The sequence below is a fragment of the Alligator mississippiensis genome, chromosome 11 (assembly GCF_030867095.1).
Source record: "Alligator mississippiensis isolate rAllMis1 chromosome 11, rAllMis1, whole genome shotgun sequence".
In the NCBI taxonomy this organism is placed as follows: domain Eukaryota; kingdom Metazoa; phylum Chordata; order Crocodylia; family Alligatoridae; genus Alligator; species Alligator mississippiensis.
In genome coordinates, this window is record NC_081834.1 from 8,100,147 (window position 1) to 8,116,326 (window position 16,180).

General features: G+C 46.2%; 2 protein-coding genes across 4 annotated transcripts in view; one reads left to right on the top strand and one right to left on the bottom strand.

The window, feature by feature from the left end:
• LRRC28 (leucine rich repeat containing 28) overlaps positions 1 to 7,334 on the bottom strand; it is an 81,823-nt gene extending 74,489 nt beyond the window's left edge. The window contains exons 1-3 of one of the 3 annotated variants that reach the window (XM_059714566.1): positions 7,228 to 7,310; positions 5,147 to 5,236; positions 3,369 to 3,592 (exon numbers count right to left, since the gene is read on the bottom strand). In XM_059714566.1, the coding sequence (XP_059570549.1) occupies positions 3,369 to 3,536 (168 nt within the window). In that variant the 5' untranslated portion in view covers positions 3,537 to 3,592; positions 5,147 to 5,236; positions 7,228 to 7,310. Of the gene's footprint in view, positions 1 to 3,368; positions 3,593 to 5,146; positions 5,237 to 7,227 lie in introns of those variants that run through there. The other 2 variants (XM_059714565.1, XM_014606093.3) reach the window with 2 other exon arrangements.
• Positions 7,335 to 7,431: 97 nt separating this feature from the next.
• TTC23 (tetratricopeptide repeat domain 23) overlaps positions 7,432 to 16,180 on the top strand; it is a 55,873-nt gene continuing 47,124 nt past the window's right edge. Inside the window, exons 1-4 of the mRNA XM_019477507.2 lie at positions 7,432 to 8,346; positions 10,724 to 10,939; positions 12,413 to 12,536; positions 14,293 to 14,452. Coding sequence (XP_019333052.1) covers positions 10,760 to 10,939; positions 12,413 to 12,536; positions 14,293 to 14,452 — 464 coding nt within the window. The 5' untranslated portion in view covers positions 7,432 to 8,346; positions 10,724 to 10,759. The remainder of the gene's footprint in view (positions 8,347 to 10,723; positions 10,940 to 12,412; positions 12,537 to 14,292; positions 14,453 to 16,180) is intronic.

Sequence of the window (16,180 nt, forward strand, 5' to 3'; positions counted from 1 at the left end):
GTACAGCAACTAGGGCTGGGTTGGGAGCAGGCACAGAGCAGGTGCTTAGGGAGCACTGGGCAGCTTGCCTAAGCCAGGGGTTCCTAACCCCCAGGCCACGGCCCGATACCAGGACCAGAAGTAATCGTGGACCTGCAAACTGCAGACTGGAAGTGACCAGCATGCTGCGGACCACCAGCCAACCCTTTTTATACCGAGTATAACAAAGGGGTGGCTGCCTGCCCACAGTATGCTGGCCACTGCTGGTCCACAGTTTGCTGGTCCTCAACATAAAAAGGTTGGGAACCCCTGGCCTAAGCTGAACTGGCAAAGTAGAGAACAGTCTAAGAGTACCTGCACTGCCCCAAGCTGTCTCTAGTAGTCAGACCCTGCATCCAACCTACAGGAAAAGGGGCTTTAATTGGGGTCTTACAGCAAGTGTTTCCCTTCCTGAACAGCGTATGAGAGAAAATGCTGCTGCCAACCAAAGAGGGAGACAACAGGAGCTCTGCTGGTAAGGAAAGGAAGCTTCAGTTTTTAACTAGTGTGCTACAAAGCCTTCCTTCCTCTCCTGTAGTCAGACCACTGTACCCATCCATAGGGCTGTGACCCCGACATGTGTTTATTTTCTGACTTCTTGTGTTTCCATAACTTCACCACTGTAATACTGCCTGAACATTAGTGTTTCCACCTCGTTTCTATTTTGTTAAGAGATATAATCTAAGGCCAAGGAATTTCAGAAAAAAAGTTTCCATGTACATCATACACGTTACTACTGTTTCCTTTTTTTAAATGGTTATGAAATGGGGTGCCACTAAATTCAGAAATACTATGGAAGGAGCCCTGGAGTCCAAAACGGTTTAGAACCACTATATTAGAATCAAGATGCTCCGAATAACAATGTACCAAGTCCTATAGAAGTGCAAACAGCTTGTTCCTGAATGAACTGGCCAGCAGGATTAAATCAGTTTATCTCAGGGCTGTCCAACTTCGGGCAGCAGAACCCCAGGCTGCACACCACTAGGGGGGAGGCCCTCCTGGGTTCCCCCCTGCTGCAGAGGCAGCCTAATCCCCTTCCAAATGCATGCTCCTCAGCTCTGCTTCCAGCCACAGGTGCAGTCAAGGCAGCTTGGCTTTTCTCCCCTGGGGCAGGAAGAAGCAGCCAAAAGACAGAAAGGGAGCCCAGAGCACCGAGCCTTCACAGCAGCAGGAGCCATGAGAGGAGTGGTGGCCAGGTAGGAGCCTGTGGTCCACATGTTAATACCCTGGTGTGATCCACAGGCCACCTGTCAGACAGTCTTGGCTTAAATCAGGGGTGGGCAAGGTCCAGCCCAAGGGCTGGATTGGGCCTGCAGCAGACCCCATTTCCCAGCAGCCCCTGCCCATGTCACCGCAGCCGCTTTCTATGGAAACCCCAGGAGCCGTGGGGCCATGACATGGGGCCAGGGTTTCTGTGGAAACTGACCCAAGCAGCACTGGCAGTGCACGCAGCTGGGATCTTGTGGCACTAGCTGCAGCTAGGGCAGAGCTGCGATCCACTGCCTGCATGCCCTGCCCAGGGCGTGTAGGCAGCAGATCGCAGCTCTGCCCCAGCGGGGCACGCAGGCAGTGGATCACAGCTCTGCCCCAGCTCTGCATCATGCTGTCACTGCTTGGGGGTCGGACTTGATGATCTGCTCAGGTCCCTTCCAACCCTATCAGCTATGAAACTACTACCAAATCCTAGCTCCAGATCCAAGAGCACCCCCTCACCCAGCTGTGCGCCCTGCCAGCATTGCTTGGGCCAGTCTCCATGGAAACCCTGGCCCCGCACTGTCAGCCCCTGCTGCTCCTGAGGTCTCCATGGAAACTGGCTGCAGTGACGCAGGCAAAGGCTGCTGGGAAATGAGGTCTAGCTGGCAGCCAGATCAACCATTTTGCTCAACCCTGGCTTAAATGGTATTTTTAATACTGAAATCAATGAGACTGGGTACCTTGCTAGGGCTCACTTGCGCAGTTCAAAGGGCTGCCCGCCTTGCCTATAGGTATTACCTTGATCTCAGAGATGAGGGAGGTCAGACAGAAAAAGTCTGAATGACTTTTTGAATCAAACTTAAACATTTTTCTTTCAGTCTCACACTTAGTGCACTAGGCCAGGGGTTGAGCAGTCCAGATTCAGCCCATGGAGACATGCCATCCCATCTACAGGGCTCTGCCTCCACAGGTCTGAAAATGTGGCCAAAAAGGAGTGGTAGCAGCAATTGCTACACCCTGCTGCCAAATTCTCAGATCCATAGGGAGTCCTGCAGGCCAGACAGCATGCTGGATCAGTGCACAGGGGTGGCCCAGAGCCCAAACTGGGCATGTAAGAGCCCCAGTCCAGCAGCAGGCCAAATGGAGGTAGCCCAGGACCCAACAGTGGCTCACAGCGTGGAATTCCTGCCCATGGATGGGCCCTGTGCCGCTCATCCAGCCCGCTGCACCAAAAGGTTAAGCACCACTGCATTACTCCAAGCTTATCTTACACACTTCTGAGCATCCTCTCATTGAAGTGTGAGGTCACAATTGCTGGTCAACATAAGCCTGCTTAGGTCAGAAAAAACAATGGGAAAGTAGATAGTAGGAGGGCTGCCACAAGCACCTGAATTCTGGGTAGGGGAAAAAAAAAAAACTGAGCTATGATTCCTACACATCCAAAAAGTTAAGCTAGGAAGTACTTACAAAGTACATAGGAAGCAATAATCTAAAATAGGGGGGGGGGGGAGGATAAACAGTACTGACTGGTTGTGAATACTGGTTCACAAATTGCAAGAAGGGTTAGGAGATTAGAGATTTTTTTAACCCAACAGCTGAGGTCAGGCCTGATATTTCCCAGTTCCTCAGATCAATGGTGACTTGTGGTTACAAGTGCTGCATGCATCAAAGACTGGCTCTGAATCACAGCCTGAGACTGATGATGACCACCTTTCAAATGAGATGCATACCAAATTAAACACTGTTTGCCTAAACAAGAAATGGCTAACCACGCTGTGCCCTGTAAGGAAGGCAGAGGCACTGGGACCATAAAAAAAAAAGTCAGACTGTATTCACTGTTCTCTGTTCATGACTGAGTTTCAATGTTAGGTATAAACATCAACTGGTTAAACCCTCCAGCATAGAGTAAAACTAACTAAATTTATCTGAAAGCCAAGAAAATTCCTATCTGCACTAGCTACATATAAAACAAGGACGTGTTTAAAGTTTTCACAATGCTACCAGCTCCTGAAAGGTACTCAGTACCATCCAGGAACAGGCTTCTTAAACATGAATGATAAATTTAAAAAGTCATTTATTCAGTCTTTCCAAACCAGAATTCATATTCCAGTACAAGCAAAAAGAAAGCAGGCAGTACAATAAAGACTTTATCATACCAAGGTGGTCAAGGAGTTTCTTTTCATATAGAGTCTCTCCAGGTATTGCAAACCCTCATCTTTCAATAATTCCAAAGGAAAGTGATGCAGATTTCGGTAATTTAAGAACAAGTTCTTGTGCCTTTCCAACTTTGCCTCAGATATTGTTTTACAAAGTTCCGATGACATGATTGTCCCTGTTCCAGTCCCACGTTAGAGCACATCTTCCGAAAGCAGACCCATTTCTACAAAGAAACGAAAAACAGAAAAACATTACTTATTGTATCCGTGTATTGTTTTTCTCAAACAATTTGTTATATGCTGTGATGATGGGCATCTGAAATAAAAGCTTACCTGCAGGAGCCAGCAATGATTACCTAAACGATTACAGGACTATTGTAGATCTCACACTAATCTCTAAATAACCGATACTTATTTCAGGGAAATGTTTATCGGCACATTATCAAGGAATTTTCTTGAATACATATGCTTCGGTTATTAAATATCTCAGCTACCTTGGATCCCACATGATATTTTGCTAGCAAGGAACCTTTGAAAAAATCCTAGTCTATAAGCACACACACAGAAGAGGTCTAAAATGCTTCTATATGATTCAAAAAAGCAAGGACACTTTTTTTCAATCCCCTTTCTGAGTTTACCTGGATAGTTTTTCAACAGTTAACATATAATTTATTTTTCTAAAAAAGACGGACACACTTTCATTACATAGGTTTTGTGCTTTGGACTGTAAAATGTTGCTGCAATTCTGACAGGCTACCCTGCACCCAATTTAAGGGAACTGTTTATAGCTGTTAAGGGTCTATTGTTTTTGGATTACTTTTATCATTTTTGGAGAATCTAAACTAACTAGTGAAATCTTATTCTCTCTTCGTAAAATTCAAGAACTGGATGTTCTTCACCTAGAAACTTCAACTCACACTTAAACAACTGCAAGTATGAAAAAGCTAAAGAAAGGTCCAGGAGGTTACAAAATTAAACTTGAACCTATGCCCGAACACCAGACTTCATCCACTTTCTGTGATTTAGACAGCATCAGCATCTGAAGTTCCCTTCATAATTCTTTCTAGGTTGAGATATCTTCATTGCTACATAGCCACAGTTCTTTCAAAAGCAAGCATCAGGAATGCTAACCAAGGAGCCTGGCTTAAGTAATCCGTTCAGTGGTTGACTATGCCAAGGACTAATGCATGTAAATACACACATTTATGAGGGAACAGCCAGGGGGCTGACAGCCCCTGTCTGCCAACAGTACTTCATATTTTATCTTGACTTTTTAATCAACGGAGCAGTTTTAACCATAATACATCATGGAAAATATTCAATTACACAGGTACCAAATGTGAACCTTAGCTACTACCAAAAAATTGTTCGTTTAAAAAAAAGCGTTATACTCGAGACAAAGCTAAAAGCTGGCCTAGATTTGTAGATCAAACTACCTAATCTGTTTCAGTAACGCTCCTGAACTTAAGATAGCAGAAATGAGTAGTTTGAGAGGTGCTATCTTCCTCGTAATCCAGTCAGAAATACTAAGCACAGCCAGATGCAACATCCTACATACACTTCAGGGCCCTTCACCTCCAAGGCGGTCTGAGGTATGTTCAGATCAGTTCTGTGAGTGAGTCATTGTCATCTTTTGGTGGTCTGAAAGCCAGCGTGAAATTAGATGCCATCGAGGTAACTGTGCAACTGAACAAGAGCCTGCACTGGAAAGAACTGGACTACAACTGACAACAACCTCCGCTGGCAGCCTTAGGAGAGAGCATCCAAGGAAAGCTGACCTCTCCGACACTGCTGGCACCACCGCTCTCCTGGGACAACAGATAAAAGTCTCCACTCTTCATGACTGAACACAGCACCTCACCCGAATGCTAAAAACCATATAAGAAAGAGCATTTAAAAAAAAGCACAATGCGAGAACATAAAAAGCATTATTACAACACCACATTTCACACTGTGACAAATGTGATCTGTCCCTTTTTGGGCTCCTAAGACAATGGCCTGTAGTTTTTCCACCACCAGCAGCTAACTATTCATGGCTCAGTAGTCTCTTTTCAAACTTACGAGATAAAGCAAGGTCAAAAGGCATGAGGACGGGAGTGCAGACACTAGCAGGGAGAGAAATGTAGACGTACACAAGAGCAGTGGGAAGGGATCTGAGAAACGATGAACGGTGACATCGCGGGGAGGGGAGGATGGAGTGACTGGATAAATGGGAGGCTGCTGTGCAGGGGGGCAGTAAGAAGATGCCCAAAACGGTGGGGGGGGGCAGGGGATAAATGCAGGTGTGTGTGGAAGTGGGGCAGGGGGCACGTGGGAGTTGTCTGAAGAGTGACTAGATCTCTGCTGGGGGGCAGGGGGGTTGTCCTGCTCAGCTGAGGAGGGGGAGAGGAGGGGTGACCAGATCCCTGTGGGACCTGAAGTGCCAGGGAAGAAGCTGAAGGGAGCTGTGACCATGTACAGGCTGGAAGGTGAAGGCTGCTGGGCTGGGAGAACCCGACATGCTGTCAATCCTTGTGGGGGCATGCTGGAGGGGGCAGATCCATGTCAAGGGATGGGAAGTGCTTGGGGGGGGGCCATGCTGGGGAGGCAGGAGTGCTGGGGGGAGGTCCACACTGGGTGTGAGAGGGAGTCCATTCTGAGGGGGGGCAGGGAGTACGATAGGGGACCCATGGTGGAGGAGAGAGTGCTGGAGGGGGCAATGGGGGGTGGGGAAGAGTGCTAGGGGGTCCATTTTGGGGGGGAGGGGGAGTGGTAGGGGGGTTCATTTTGGGGAGGGGGAGTTCATTCTGGGGGAGAAGGGGAGTCCATGCTGGGAGGGGGAGGAGTGCTGGGGGGCATCCATCCTGGGGGGGAGGAGGAGTGCTAGGGGAGTCCATTCTGGGAGAGAAGGGGAATTCATGCTGTGGGGAGGAGTGCTAGGGGAGTCCATTCTGGGGGAGAAGGGGAGTTCATGCTGTGGGGAGGGGGAGTCCATGCTGGGGGGGGGGGGAGGAGTGCTAGGGGAGTCCATGCTGGGGGAGAAGGGGAATTCATGCTGTGGGGAGGGGGAGTCCATGCTAGGAGGGGGGGAGGAGTGCTAGGGGAGTCCATTCTGGGGGAGAAGGGGAGTTCATGCTGTGGGGAGGGGGAGTCCATGCTAGGAGGGGGGGAGGAGTGCTAGGGGAGTCCATTCTGGGGGAGAAGGGGAGTTCATGCTGTGGGGAGGGGGAGTCCATGCTGGGGGGGGAGGAGTGCTAGGGGAGTCCATTCTGGGGGAGAAGGGGAGTTCATGCTGTGGGGAGGGGGAGTCCATGCTGGGGGGGGAGGAGTGCTAGGGGAGTCCATTCTGGGGGAGAAGGGGAGTTCATGCTGTGGGGAGGGGGAGTCCATGCTGGGGGGGGAGGAGTGCTAGGGGAGTCCATTCTGGGGGAGAAGGGGAGTCCATGCTGGGGGGAGGGGGAGTCCATGCTGGGAGGGGGAGGAGTGCTGGGGGAGTCCATGCTGGGAGGGGGAGGAGTGCTGGGGGGGGTCCATGCTGGGAGGGGGAGGAGTGCTAGGGGAGTCCATGCTGGGGGAGAAGGGGAGTCCATGCTGGGGTGGGAGGAGTGCTAGGGGAGTCCATGTTGGGGGAGAAGGGGAGTTCATGCTGTGGGGAGGGGGAGTCCATGCTGGGAGGGGGAAGAGTGCTGGGGGTGGGGGTCCATGCTGGGAGGGGGAAGAGTGCTGGGGGTGGGGGTCCATGCCGAGGGGCAGGCTCAGGCGGGGGTCGGTGCCGGGGGCCGAGGCCTCTAGTCCGGGCGAGGCCCGCTCGGATTCCCGCGACGGGCAGGGGGACCCCAACCGCCGGGGGTGCGGGGGGGGTTGGGGGACGGGGACTCACCTGCCGCCGGTGGGGGGGGCGGGGCAGGGCGGGGCGGGCGGGGGAGGGGTCCGCACTCAGCGCCGCCGCCGGGAACTGGCGTCCGCGGGCAGGGCCGAAGCCTCGCGAGAGCACAGCGCGGCTCGCGCGAGATTTGAGGCAGGCCGCGCGAGATTTCTCCGCGCCGCGTCCCGGCGGATCGGGCGCGGGGAGGTGTCGTTGGGAGGGCGGGGCTGAGGCTGAGGCTGAGGTGGAAGCGGACTCCTCGGTCCTGTCTGCACAGCGCAACGAGGGGGGCGTGGCTTCATTTGCGACGGTGAAATCATTGCAATAGTAACAACAACGGCTGAGCTGGTGGATGACAGCCGCGAGGACCGTCAGGAGGATACACTCTTTCTGGGCCCTCAGAGTTCGCACGGAGGTTGCGAGCCTGTACTCACCCCCTTCCTACCACTTCTTCGCTTCGGTGTTAACTATTATTGCTAGTACTGGTATTATAATCGTTATAATCTCTGGTGAAACGGATGTTGTTAAAACCTGGAAGCACCACCGATGTAGCACGTACTGAAAGCAGCATACTTTGTCAAGGCTGAATTGAGACTGCGCGCGTTGACAGACGTGAACGCTGTTAAAGCGAGCGTAGACGTGACGGTTCCTGTCAGACGCGTAGATAAACACGACTCCATCCAAACTCTGACGGTGATACGTTCATTGATAGTCCTGAAAGATTTAGGTGGCTTTTCTGGGCTGAAGATCAGCCCCCAAAAAGTGTCCTGTTTCTTTAAGCGGTGCCTGCGGAAAGCCGGTTCCCATTGCAGCTCCCCTGCCTTCGAGTCCCGTGGATTGGTTATCCCAGCATGAGTGACAAGCCTAAACCCTAGTCCCCGTTTCCAATTGGTGGTTCGTTTTCTCCATCACTGCCCTGTTTTGTCTTTGTGGGATATCAGCCTGCTTTGTGGGAAGCACGAAAGAGATCTTTTTCAAAGAAAACCTTGAACTTTTGACGTTTTTTGTGTGATGAATATAGTGTATGAAAGAATACAAGGCAAAGATTGATAGGCTTATGTTGGAAACTGCAAATCAATAAAAACGTTGCAAGCTTTGGAAAAGAAATCAAACTGAGACTATTCAGAAAAGAACGTAAGTGGATAATTTGATCATGCGACCGTGTACAAGTCCTTTCCAGGAAGGAAGCAGGGTTTCTTTTCATTTTAACGGACAGTAGTTATCTATTGAATGTGAACACAATGTCATTGCAAATTGTAGAAGAAGAACCATGACTGTAAGCAGAGCAGTCGCAGGAATACTTTACACATCTTTAGTAAAATTAGTTATGTTTATGACTTGATGGAAATTTGGGTATGTGTAGCATGAGAGAGACACTCCTATGGGTCAGTTAGTGATTTTGCTAAATCCCTTTGAGGTTTTTCTCAGAGAACCTCTCCCTTTCCTTCTCTTTGTACTTTCCTTTTCCTTCGTGCACAAAGAGGGAAGATGGAGAACAGTAATACAGCGGCAGTTTGTACAGCTTTAAGTAAAACTTAGAATTTTCCCTATACTTCTCCCTTCTCACATCACATAGGAATCCCATTGGCCTTTGTATTTTTTTTGGATCTCAGACATCTTGTAACTTCTCCAGTAAATCTGCTGCTGGGGGAAGCTAGGATACGAATGATTTGATCACACAGTTATGCAACTTTAGAAATCGATTCCCTTCACTAACATTAGATATAAAATATCTGTTCTCACAGAAGGAAGTATAGTATAATCATACCAGAGCATTGAAATTTCTCAAATTCTGTTACTTTTTTATTGTTTTCTTCCTTTTTCACATGCAGCTCTTTTCCTGACACTGCTTACTTTGCAGGAGGGGGTCCGATGGGTGGTCTTTTTAAAATTACATTTAGTTTCTTGTACAAGTTGTCATTTTCAACAAAATGATTAAGTTACGTGGCTAGTGAGTGCTTATACTGCATACATTCCACTCAATAAAACCAGCCACATCCATGATCATTTCATAGCGTTCATGCTCCATAAACTCCATCAAAGTAGATATGAAGTGGGATGTTTTTCCTGTCAGCCACTACTGTCTCTTCTCAACCAACTCTCATGTGTCAGAAAAGATGCACATTAATTGGGCGCATCCAGAGGAGCACGGCCGTGCGGTATGTGGCACCATAAACACGTCTGCAGCGCCACATACTGCGCAGTCACGTGTTCACCATGCTACCAGGGCATGCTGCCTATGCACGCACCACTCTGGTATTTTTTTCTGTGGGTTTTTTTGACCCCTAGATATCCAGGGGTTGAAAAAAGAAGTGTAGTAATATACACACAGGCAGTGCATGCTGCTGAAAAGCAGAGCCAAGCCACGCAAAGCCACACTGCGGCTGTCAGCCAGGTGCCGCCTAGCAGGACCACTGTTGCTGCAGCCCTGGGAGGCCCCCAGGTCCCCAGGTAAGGCTGCTGGGGCCAGCCCACCACCGGCAGCAGCATCTTCTACTGCCCCTGGGGTAATCTGCCGCGTGCCAAAGCATGAGTGGCATGGGTGTTCCCCGGGAACAAGTAGCTGCGGTGCAAGGTATGCAACTGCTGCTTGTCCCCGGGAAACCAAACATCCGTGCTTATGTGGATGCAGCCATAGAGGTTATTTACCTGTAGCTGCTGGGAATGATTGAATTGTGACTGACTATAGGACTAATAAAAACACACAGCCTGTAGGTATTAAAAGTGTACAACTTTTTATTAGAGGAAACTATATTGCAACAAGAAATGTGCTAGAAAAATTAGGTAGGTCTCTTTGCTCAGGCTTCCAGTTATTACATCTCTACTGCTTGCTTTTATCATGATGTTATGAATGTCAATAGCACCCTGGGAAATGGTGGGATTTTTCACCAGTCAACATTGGTTAGAGTCTGTTCCCATTCGTATTTTTACCACTAACTTAAACAGGAACGTAGTTTAAACAATGATTTTTGGTTTTTGGAAATACCACACCCAGAGTAAGTTTTAAATTAATATGTATATAAAGACCTGATAGCCTGGGCATACAAGATGACAATGCATTTTTATCATAGTCTAAAGAAAAAAAATCTCTCTCTTCCTCCAGCAAAAGAATGTTAACTATGCTTGGAGCCAACTGGCCTTAAAAGGAGTTGATAAAAAAAAGAATAAGACACTTGAAAACATTGTAGTGACAAAAGTTCTCTGATACCTAGATATTATTCTTTATTAAGTACGAGAAAGATCACTCATTCTTTAAATTTGGCATGTTTTGTAGATCTTATTGAGACATCAAAATTAAGCCAAGTCTTAACACTGTACTGTATTGAAAAATTATTGTACATAAGTTGTGTAAAAATACCACTGCATTTAAGAGTATTTGAATAATAATTTATAATAACTTATATGTTTTCCATAACCAAGGTACACTTACAGGATGGGTGAGCCCCAGAGTATCTCATGATGTTGACTAATCTTTGATAACTTGCTGTGTTTTTAACAAATGTGAATATAGTTAAACTACAGGCTTAAAAGAGGATCAAACAGAAGAATGCAACAAACTCAGGAAGTTCAAACCTCTGGACACACAGACAGCTCCACTGTTACCCTTAGCACTGAACTCAGGAATAAGATAAAATATAAATCTTCAGAGACAGAACTACTTCAGCCTCCTAGCCAGAAGCTTCTGCAATGTGAACAAAAGGCAAATGTACACATCAGCAATCAAGAGGTAAGACAGCTATAGATAATATATTTTCTAGTAAATCATTTACTTTCATGTAACATGAATTTCACACCAAGCATAGACAAGTACTAAGTTTGACCTGAGAACTCCAGTGTCTAGATTTTAATTAAAATGGTAATTTTTGGATCAAGGAATAAAAGTGAGTTGGGGGATGGGGGCGGGGGAGGTTGGTTTCAGGAGCTTTTGGAAAGTGGGGAGGATCATAGGTAGGATTTCCATAAATTGCAATAACCCTGCTCCAGTTGTAGTCAGCGGTAAAATTCCCATCAACTTTAATGGTAGTGTTAGAATGATATGGTAGCTGTGATGGTCCAGGAATTATGCAAGGAGCAAGAACTTTTTTTGGGTGATATGTTTTACTGGACCATCTTCATAGATAAAGTTAGAGATGATTTTGAGTGCCTTGTATGCATTGTGTTAAATGATTCTCAACTAGGGTCCTGTGCCACCCTGGGGTGCCTTGAGATTCTTTCAAAGGGTGCCATGGGGTGCCATGCAGTATTTTTGTTGCCTGTACAAAAATGATCCTTAAGATAAACCCAGAGATTTTACATAGGAATTAATCGTGTTAGAAGCATTCTGACCTGTTGTGTGTTTTTGAGTTCCTTGCAACAGAAGATTTGCTCTGTTATTTTTCTGTAGTCAAAAACTGAGGGAAAACTAAGATCTAGCATTTTTCAAGAGGTGCTTTGGGCCCAAGACAGGGTGCCTTGAGAGTAAAACATTTGAGAACCACTGATCTATGGTGTCGCTGAAGTCAGTAAGGTTACCAGATATTAATTTGACTGTTGAAAATACTTAAAACATATGCAGTGGCATTAGTCTCTTTCTAGTCTCTTCCTGTGCGTAGTACCATACAAAGGAGCCCCTTATGGAAAACAAGCCTATATTGTTCTTTTGATCAGTTCGATCTTGAGGATCAGTCAGGACCTGCATGTGAAATATCCTTCTTCCCTGCCCCTCACTCAGAGAAAACATACAATTGAATAGTCCTTTTCCTATGTCTTTTCTACTGTATTTCTGTTGTTTGACTTAATGTCAGTCACACTCCACCCCCCATCTGGTTAGTTTTCAGAACAACAGCATGAGCATCTTCTGATTAATGCAATATGTGAATGGAACATTATCCTGTTTCCAGACAGTTCTGAAGTAGTCATAGTACCATAGTGTCTCTGGCATTGATACTCAGAAGCGCTGAGCACCAGAGGTGTAACTAGGCGCCACTGGCGCAACCACCCCAGGCATCAACTTGGATGGGGAGACAAAAAACAGCTGCTACCTGCCACTGCATAATCATGCCAGCAATACAACAGCAATTGAAAGTCACTGTTGCCCTGTATCCTGGATGCCCAGCCAGGTTGCTGCACCACTGCTGAGCACCCACATGCCCACTTGAAATTAGTAGGATCTGCAGGCACAGAACAGCTTTGAAATCCATGTGTGCTTTTTTTCTGGCAGTATAAGGAGGCCCTCCCAGAGCTCATGAGGTATATAGCCCTGGCCAGAATTTGCTATGGAGATAATCACTGGAAAATGGCAGAAGCCCATGTTAATTTGGCTCAGGGATACCTCCAGCTCCAAGGTGAGTTTACAGAGTTCATAGATTCATAGATGTTAGGGTCAGAAGAGACCTCAGTAGATCATCGAGTCCGACCCCTAATGTTCCCTGCACATTTTTTTAGGCCGAGATCCTATAGTCTTCTCACGCAACTCCCAAGATTGCCTGATTTGGCTTTTAGCTTTATAGGGTTTTTTGTTGTTTTTTTTTTCCAAAAGGATGTTTTTAGCCTTAGTAAATTAGAACTAAAACAATTTTAATAAGGAATAAAAGGGCAAATGTATAAAAAATGCACTGAATTTCTAGTTAATGCTAGTCCTTCATTTTTTTCTTCTGGTATCCTCCAAAATTGGTGTCTCATATAATGTCCATAGCAGCAACACGGCTGAAAAGGAGAAAGGGTCTGAAGTTTCAGAATTTGTCTCAGTAAGACACAGTCAGTTGTAAAGAAATCTCAGAAATGATGACAGTGTTTTTAGTCTCTCAAAATGAGGATAAGGAGAAAAAATAGTTTGGTAGTGGGAATTTTCTGAGACTAAGTCTGGGGCATCTGTGAAAATGGTAATTGTTCAGGTGTGCTACAGAGCAATCCTGAACTGGCTTTTTCTTTCTGGAAAATGCTTTTGAACACATGGGTCAAACCAATTTACTCTAAAACTACCATAAATCCTAGTAATTTTTCATTTTTACATTAACAATTTCTAAGCCATTTTACAAGCATGTGACTATCTACTTCCTATCATGCATTTGTAATGTGCGGTGAATATTAGCAAGCTATTAGTTCTTAGGTTCAGCCCATCTTGCATCCCCAGGAAGCTTGAGAAATACTCTCACTTTCAGTTACATATAGAAGTCTTGGGAGAGGATTTGGGATCATGGGATTTGTGGGATCATATTTGCTGTCTGTATTCCTTAAAGACAGTAATCCTTGCCATGTCTGTGTTTTTTCATTGCATTTTTTCCAAATATTAATTGGATAATAAACTTCACATTACAAGTTAACCAGTTAATAAGACTTATGTTTTAAGCACACATGCCGTGTTTAAGCACACTTAAAGCCTTTATATACGTGGCCCGACACTCTACCATAATGGATATATAATACTGGCGTGTAATATTGATGACAGTTTGGTCAGACCAGTGACTGAATGGGAGACCTTAAGGAATGCTCAGGGCACATCCACACTACAGCCTGTAATATAGTGATGAGATAAACAAGGTAGCTCTAAAAGAATCAGAAAAAAATCTAGCTGTAACAGTACAGATCTTAATGCAGACTAATTAAGCCTGCTTCTCAAACTAATTTACACATTTTGGTATCATTTTTAGTTAAATGTGTAACGGGGTTTTTAATAAATAAGAAACAATGGTATATTTTTGGACCGGGATGTATGCATTATTTTAAATTCATCTCAGTTCTCTAATTCCCTCATGCATTGTTTCTTTTATTTTTAAGAAGAAATATTCCTTACAATAGAACTGTTCTGTAGCAATTCTGAGAGGAGACAAAATGGAGAGTACTTTGATTTTTACAGCCATAAATCTTGCTTTTCAGGTAGACCAAATGTAATCCTTTGTTACTTAAACCCAGTGGCTCAGCTGGGCCTTTTGCTGAAGAATATGAATGTATATTGTAGAATATATTAAACCAAGCCTTCACACCTGAAAAAGAAAGCTCGTCTTCCTCAGTATGCATATGGAAGTAGTTGTGTTTTCTTCATGTGAATCTAAAAGCTGAATCCCCCACTGAAGATTTTGCTTTCTTTATGTATGTTCACAGGATTTTCACTGCAAGCAAAACAGCATGCAGAAAAAGCCAAAGAAATTCTTCTCGCCAGCTCTCTTATCCCTTCATCTGAGTCTGAACAAAGGATGGACATTCTTCAGTGTTCATTTGCTATTTCTCATACATTAGGAAGAGCATTAACTGCAATTCACAAGTATCCTTTCTCACTTTTGTTTTACTATGTGCAATTGGTATTAGAAGTTTTTCAGATAAATGGATTGGATTGTGGTGAATTGATACAACCCATGTGACAAGCATGCAGTGTGGTCTACTAATCTAGATGAAACCTCATCACACTCCAAAAATGTCTTCCATAATCATCTTATCATACTAATAACCATGGCCGACTGGTGCTTCCTGAGTCTGGGGGTGCACCAGATTGCCGACTGGGGAGGAGACGGCAGGGTGGAAGCCCCGCAGTGGCTGATTGCTAAGCCCAGAACCACGAGCAGCAGAATCAGAAGTGCACTTCTGCCAGCGCTTCTGATTTTGTGGCTGGTGCTCCCAGGGGGTTCACGTCCGATCTCAGGAGGTGCACACGCACCCGCATGCACCCCCTGCACATTGCCAATGCTAATAACAGTATTCCTTAGTGTGACCTTAGTGTTCCTTGGTTTTGCCAGCTAGACCTTAGTCACCAGGAAATGGCCTGCATCATTACCATTGGAGGAGGTTACAGTATGTCTATTAACCTTTATCACCTCACACGCATCATTATAAACATCTGACAAATTTAAAAGGTGCATTAAAAAGCAAAGTACAAACAGGATATACAAACAGCAGGCAACATAGTCCACAAACTTAAGTGTTCAGTCTACACAAGGTGCTTTACTGTGCATTAGAGGAATGTAATGCATAGTATAGTGTCACCGTCTACATATATGTGGGACTTACTGGGCACGTCTACACAAGATGCTTACTTCACATTAGCCTAATAACACTGTGCAGTAGTGTGGCAGGCAAAAACTGTGCTAATAGCTTATTGCACAGTTATTAGGCTAATGAACAGTAAGTGTCACTAAAAAAAACTATGCACCAGCACTACTGTGCAGTAACTAGTTACTGCTCTTTTAGTTAGTACTTTATTAAGGAAATACTAAGCTAAATATGCAGTATCTAAGGCATATTAATGAACATGTAGACATGCCCAGTGTGCAGTAAATTAAATTAATGTGCCATTTCCTAGCATCAGGATATACAGGTGCTAGATTAGTAGTGCATTAGCTACTGTACAGTAGCATACATGTGGATGCTGACTGGGAGCAATTTGCTCCCAGTCAGCAGGGTGCCAGCTGCTGCCTGGCTAAACCCTGATGTGGGGGGAGCTGTCCCAGCTACAGGGGCAGCTGTCTCCCCGCTTTGTGGGGGATCGGGACCCATCCCAATCCCCACATGTCTGGGAGAACTGTCCTAGCAACTGAGACTGCTGCATCCCAGCCACGGAGAAATCAGGTTGGGACCCAATCTCCATGTGGCTGAAAGAGCTGTCCCTCCTCGGTAGGCATGCTGCTTTCCAGCCACATAGCGATCCCCACATGGCTGGCAGGCTGTGTCCCCACTGAGTGGGGACAGCTTTCCTGGCCATGTGAGGATCAGGATTGGGACTGGCCCCTGTCCCCCCTGCCAGTCCTGGGGCTGGCACCCAAGGGAGCTTGGCACTCCCCCTGGCTGCTGCAGGGGGGCAGAGCAGGGCAGGAACAGCCCTGGACTGGGCTGCCTTCTCTCAGGGGCAATTTGCTCCAGATGGGGGCGCATGTGTAACACTTTAATAAGCCTGAAAGCACTTCCACTAAAGTAAAGGATTGTGAAGGTTGCATGATTCCTTGGAGATTTACTGACAACATAGCTCAAGTGTTGGATTTGTTGTCCTCATGCTTGTCAT